Raw genomic sequence first — 6228 nt, 5'->3', positions numbered from 1 at the left:
AGCGATCAACTTTGCAAGTTTTGAATCATTTTAAAGAGTTTTACTTCAAGCCTGTGGCCAAGACCACACTTTGAACCAAAGGCACACGTGCTTGCCACACTATTCAATTAGCTTATGTGAAGCAGGAGTCATTCTTTAAGAAATACCATAAAGATGAAGGCCAAATGTATGACTGATTTAAAATACGCTTTCAATATGATGTGATGGATAAAACGAGGGTTAAGGAACACAAAACCCAAGTAGTGTTCCTGATGCTTTGCATTTAAGAAGCTAACAAGATGTTCACAAAAGGATGGACCTATGAATATAGATTATGTTGATGTCTGTGCATGATTCACTCTGAGCAAATAAATGAAAGATAGTTTCTTCATTTTGTGTGTACTGAGTTTTAAGTCCCACCCACTTTACTTTTGACAGTTTATTTATTCAAAGGTAAACAATCACCAGTGACAAAATAATTTTGACATTTTGTGATGTGAAAAAAAGTCATTTGAAAAAGCCACACATTCACTTCAACTAGAAACTAAACAAGAACCTAGACTGTGATGACTGGTGCATTAAAGAGCGATTCAACATTGTGTGTGTGTGCGCGTGTGTGTGCCATCCTGACTATTTCACCATCCAGTGAATGCTGACTATTTGCATATACAGTATTTACATTTGTTTGTACTGTATATGAGTGTAGTTGTGTTTCTACTCTGCATGTTTTCATTATGACACAAAAAAAGAACAGAAACTACTGAGGTAGATTACCATGATGCATTTCAAAGCGAGACCCTGTGATGCCACTGGACCAAGAACTGTGGAGAGACAAGAACTGCCGAATGATGACATCCTCCTCCCGCATTTAGCTTTTTGTCAGAGGTCATTGACATCCCGCAAAATTCTGTTTCTGACACCAGTATTTACACAAGACAGAAGGACAGTAATGATGATTTGTGGAATAAGTTAAAGGTAGGCTAGCGTGATGAACAACTATCAGGTCTCGCCAACGTCTTCATTTTCATTTGATTTTTGTAAGAAGCTTACTGAGATTGAAGATTCAATGACACTGAATAAGTCAACATTTTGGCCAAACAATTTTTTCCCTATGTTGAGAAAGTTAGTTAGAGAATGAATCTGCCAAAACAAAAACATTAAAAACATTTTAAAAAATCAAGGAAAGGCAATTTCTTCAGTCTTCAAAAATAATAATGTAAGGATTGCCTATAGGTGTGAATGTGAGTGAGAAAGACTATGATCAACTCGCTACCGGTCCTGGATGCATGTACCCCGCCTCTCGCCCAAGGTCAGCTGGGATAAGCTCCAGCTCGCCTGCGACCCTGGTGAAATGGACTGGTGTAGAAAATGCATGAATCGAGGTCATACAGAGACTTTGTCTGACAACCCAATGTGTAAAAAGAACCTTATGTGTATTAAGCATGCGAGCATGCTTCTCAGGATTGATTTGGGCAGCCAAAAGAGGTGGCATACATTTTGTTTTTAAGAGCAATGTAAGTCCCAGTATGTGCTGCTACACTGAATCTAATAACCTACTCTTCGTCACGATCCAATTAATGAAGTGCCATCGTCTTATCCTATTTGCGGTAAGTAAATGATTGACCAAAATGTTGACCTATACTTGCAAAAGTGGTTAATACGTCTTGGCAGTTTAATCAGATTTGTGCTTATTTTTAAAACTAAACAACAAAACCAAAAATTGGACTTGCACATAACATCTACATTGATACACACAGTCATACTATTAATTTGTGTCATTTTGCGGTTGTCCAATTGAGCATTAAATATCACATTGAGCAGTAAATTGTCTGGAAAATATTATGTCCATTGTAGCTTACGTTTAGGAGTGTTTCATTCTATCTGCTAAAGGATCTATTTACCCCAAAATGTAAAACAAAAAATAATAGTAAAATAAGCCTTCAAAATGGAACAACAGACCTAAAATCAATAGCACATGACATCACATACATTACATATTGCATGTGGAACTGAATATGTTTGTATCCACAGACACCAAATTCTTCAAACTGAGGAGATCAGAAACAAAGATAAACTACAACAGTGACATGAACAATATGTTGAGGTAGAACATTAACTTCAGCATTTGGAAGTGCTTTATGTTGGATACTCGTTTTTCATTCTGCTTCAACAAGCACAGGAGGAGAGAGGATTTTTGACATCTGAGGTAGAGCGGCATCTGATCTTCTAATGCTGACCCATCGGCTTCTCTGCATGTACAGTTAGCGTGAACACAGGGGAAGATAAAGTCCCTAAAGGCTTCCCACAACACATTCATTCCGGCTGAGGTAGGTTTTTGTTGAATAAAAGGTTCACACATGCCTAGAGCCTGTATGAGGGCCCATAATTCACTTCGGGGGGGGGGGGGGGGGGGGGGGGGGGTTAAGTCCTGAGACAAAACTGACTGAGTCCCTTGAAGAAGGTTTCTGACTTCTGTGAGCAACAAGATGAAATCGTTGGTATGTTTCAGCAGGCAGTTGGCGTCTTTGATATCTACAGAAGAGTAGTCCAAGAACCACTTTGACAGAGAGATGATACAGTACAGTATATATATGCAGATATATTTTTTAAACTTAAAAATGATATTATCTTTGTATAACAAGGACATCTGGGGTCTCTCTTCTGTGTGCTGCCAAACACCAGAAAAAAACAAACGACCAGACAGTGAGAGTAAAGAACACTTAACTGGTAAGCCTGGCGAAAAACAACTTCCCCAAAAACGAGTTCTAGACTCTCTAGAACATTTTAACTTACCAATAAAAATCTTTGCACAAAATGCAAACTACTTTGAAAAGAAAACCTGAGTGAGAGAGAATCTGAGTGGACACTTGGTACATTGATTAGCCTTGGTTCTGTTGAGCCGTTCGTGTCGCAGGCGACGCTTGGAAATGCGTCTCTGTGTCCTGCTCCACATGAAATTCATCCAGTGGTATTGTGGACAACTGGGTGTCATTTGGCGAGTAGGTCAAAAGGGTTGTGTCAGCCTGAAAAAAGAAAAAGATTGTTTTAAAAAGTCTGTTTCGCTTGGTTTTGATTCAAACGGATTCCAGTAAGAACTTTATTAATGGACTACGGAGTGATGTTGGAGAGACCACCTGAGTGGGGCAATGTATTGTGCCCGTGGATCGAGCGGCTGGTAGAGGAATGAAATGGCAAGACATTGATGGGTCATTCTATTTTCAAGCTATTTTTCCCAGCAAGTTATGTATTTCACTTCACTCTTCACTGCGCCACACTTACTTTTTTTTTAATAGTAGCTCAGTGGCCCCTAGCCTGAAATTTTAGGGGTGTAAGTATAAGATGTAGGGGCGCACACTGCAAATCAACTTGGATAAATGTTCACATTTTCCACATTCTTACTATTCATATTCCTGATAAATGGGCTGAAATGTGATTTGTCAGCAACAAAATACATTCAATCTTGTCGCCACTGCCCTATGAAGACTCACCACTTGTGGGTCTTGCGTGTTGGATTGAGGGAAGAGTCTCTCCAGCTCGTTGCTGTCAACCACTTTGTTCCCTCCGGCGCTGCAATTGACCTCCATTTCTCTTCTGTTGGCTGTGTTCAGCCCAGAGCCCTCCTGGGAAGAAGAGGCTTCCAGCGCTCTACTCTGTGCCGCCTGGGGGGTGGCCTGAGCTGCCTTACACATCATCAACCTGAGGATTACCACGGTCACAATTTAAAACACCCGTCTACACTTGTGACATAGAGACATTAATCCTTAACATGGGTTATTGGAACGCACCTGCCACGGTAGCTGAACACCAGGAAGAGCACACAGAAGATGATACAAGTCACTCCAATGTGAATACCAATTATGATGCCAGTGGTGGATGTTTTGCTCTGTTCATCTTGCACACAGTCACAGGAGGCATCTAGAACTGGTGAGACAGGACACATTAAGTTCCAACAAGTGCACACGTTAAAGTGCATCACAGCACGAGTAAAGTAATGTTGCATTTGTACCAAGCAATTACCAGATTTCTCCAAAGCCTCTCGGAGTGAAACAAAGCGCATGGTGGCATTGCCATCTCCGTGTTGGTTGTATGCCAGCAAATTTATTTCATAAACCAGTGAAGGATCTGAACAAAAGACACATGGTAGATATTCACACAATGAGTAAAGTACTCTTGAAAGAAACATCCATAATATTAATTAGTTCAAGGAGTAATCTGGTGAAGCCTCTCACCCAGCTGAGTGATGTTATACTGGGTAGCATTGCGCGGTAAGAAAATAGGACCAGTAAACACTGCCGTGTGGGCTCTCCTGTAATACAGGCGAAAGCCTTGGTGTTGTCCCATCTTGGTGGAAGCTTCCCACATTGCTTGCACTACACTGCTGTTGACAACTTTGGCAAAGAGAGAGGGAGGTGCTGGAACTGCGACACAAGACAAGACATTATCAAACTTGGCCAAGGAGCAATGATGTTGACTACCGTATTTTCCACACTATAAGGCGCACCTAAAAACCTCCAGTTTTCTCAAAAGCCGACAGTGCGCCTTATAATTTATTTTGTGTGTTGTGTGATATTAACGTTTGAGCAACGTTAAGTTATTCATATATTGTTATTGTTTTCACTATTTCGAATGTTACTATATTGTGATTGCATTAACGTTTGAGCAACGTTGAGTTTTTTACTCTATGCGCCTTATAATCCGGTGCACCTTATATATGGACAAAGTTTTGAAATGGGCCATTCATTGAAGGTGCACCTTATAATCCGGTGCACCTTATAATGCAGAAAATACAGTATTTCTTTGAATCATACTTTTTAAGTGTATTGGGTTGGGGCATTGTATTTTTCATCTTTCTAGTAATCTCTAAAAAAAGTACAAAAAACAAGACTCATGATTGTGGATCTGCCAAGGTGCTTTTGAAGCAAGGCACAGCAAATCCAAAGATGTTGACACCATCACTCTGCCTCTGATTTGGGTCTCTACATAGTGCAACAATACTCAGACATCCTTTTGTGGATTTGTGGATGAGGTATAATAAAAGAATACGCAAGTCTTTGCTGTCTTTCATTGCTTTGACCACTGGTATAACGGGTGTATTCTATGTTTAGTTTTCTGCGCTCACCTTCCCCATGAGTGATCTCTGTGGCACTGTCCGATGGCTTGCTGGCCCCGTGGGATGTGTAGGCTTTGACGTAGAAGGTGTAACTGGTGGAAGGCTCGAGATCGCGGATGACCTGCTGTAGCGTCACCTTACTGACTGCCTCCTCGTACTCCATTTCCATTGGGTCTGTTTGTGAGCAATTAGAGCGATACGCCATAAAAATGGATGAAGTCGCAGAAAAATATGATTAAAATTTGATTATTCTTTTGCATTCCTGTGATATAAAAAAAATCTCCAGAGAGGAAACAAGATATACATTAGTTTCTATTCCAGTTGAATAGTTATCGCTTATTCACTGGATTTGCTGGCTGGTAATTAATAGCGAATCTACTTTGGCCTTGGTCTCGGGAATTTTAGCCCGAGGTAGAGATGGAGGTGAGAGGTGTTATTGCATATTATTGCTCTTAATCCAGAGACACCCAACCATAACTGCGGTCTACCTCCAGCCCTAAACTATCAGGCTGTGCCATCCTGAAAGTGTAATTGTACCAACCTTATTGAATCATGCCTGGGGCCTTTAATTACACATGAGGGAGATCAACTGAGAAGAGCAGCTGGGACTGATCTGAAGCTATATAATGTACGTATTCTCTTCTCCATACTAACGTTAGCAAATGTGCGACCAATTGCTTTGATCATTAAAATGTTTTGATGAAATGTATTTTATAGAATACATTCCAGTTTCATTTGAATTTTCACTGCATACCTCTAATTGGCTCTTAATTTTGCAAGGTGGGATTTCTGGCATTAGTCATGCACTCGCATCCTTGCAAGTCATTTACATTTTACTCTCTGGCTTTTGATTGCATCCTCACCTAGCGTCCTGCGGATGTGGAGCACGTAACCGATGATGTCTTGTGTGTTCTGATCGGGCTCCCTCCAAGACACTTGGATGGTGGTAGGTGAGAGGGCCTTGGCCTGCACGTTGGTGGGCACACCGGGGAGTCCGTCAGCCCAGAGCACCGTGAGACGAGCGCTGGCCTGCGTGGAGCCGGCGCTGTTCTCAGCGATGCACTGGTAGATGGCCTCGTCGTCATGACTGATGCTGTATATCGTCAGTGTGCTGCGAGAGGCAGAAAAATGATCTTTAT

General features: G+C 41.2%; 1 protein-coding gene across 1 annotated transcript in view; it reads right to left on the bottom strand.

Moving 5' to 3' along the window:
- Nucleotides 1-2390: 2390 nt before the first annotated feature.
- igdcc3 (immunoglobulin superfamily, DCC subclass, member 3) overlaps nt 2391-6228 on the bottom strand; it is a 65036-nt gene continuing 61198 nt past the window's right edge. The window contains exons 8-14 of the mRNA XM_049717913.2: nt 5953-6200; nt 5099-5263; nt 4209-4397; nt 3997-4101; nt 3765-3900; nt 3468-3675; nt 2391-3002 (exon numbers count right to left, since the gene is read on the bottom strand). Of these exons, the coding sequence (XP_049573870.1) occupies nt 2859-3002; nt 3468-3675; nt 3765-3900; nt 3997-4101; nt 4209-4397; nt 5099-5263; nt 5953-6200 (1195 nt within the window). The 3' untranslated portion in view covers nt 2391-2858. The remainder of the gene's footprint in view (nt 3003-3467; nt 3676-3764; nt 3901-3996; nt 4102-4208; nt 4398-5098; nt 5264-5952; nt 6201-6228) is intronic.

The sequence above is a fragment of the Syngnathus scovelli genome, chromosome 4, assembly GCF_024217435.2.
Source record: "Syngnathus scovelli strain Florida chromosome 4, RoL_Ssco_1.2, whole genome shotgun sequence".
Lineage (NCBI taxonomy): Eukaryota > Metazoa > Chordata > Actinopteri > Syngnathiformes > Syngnathidae > Syngnathus > Syngnathus scovelli.
The sequence above is the reverse complement of the archived record's forward strand: the minus strand, read 5'-3'. Positions and strand labels throughout refer to the sequence as shown.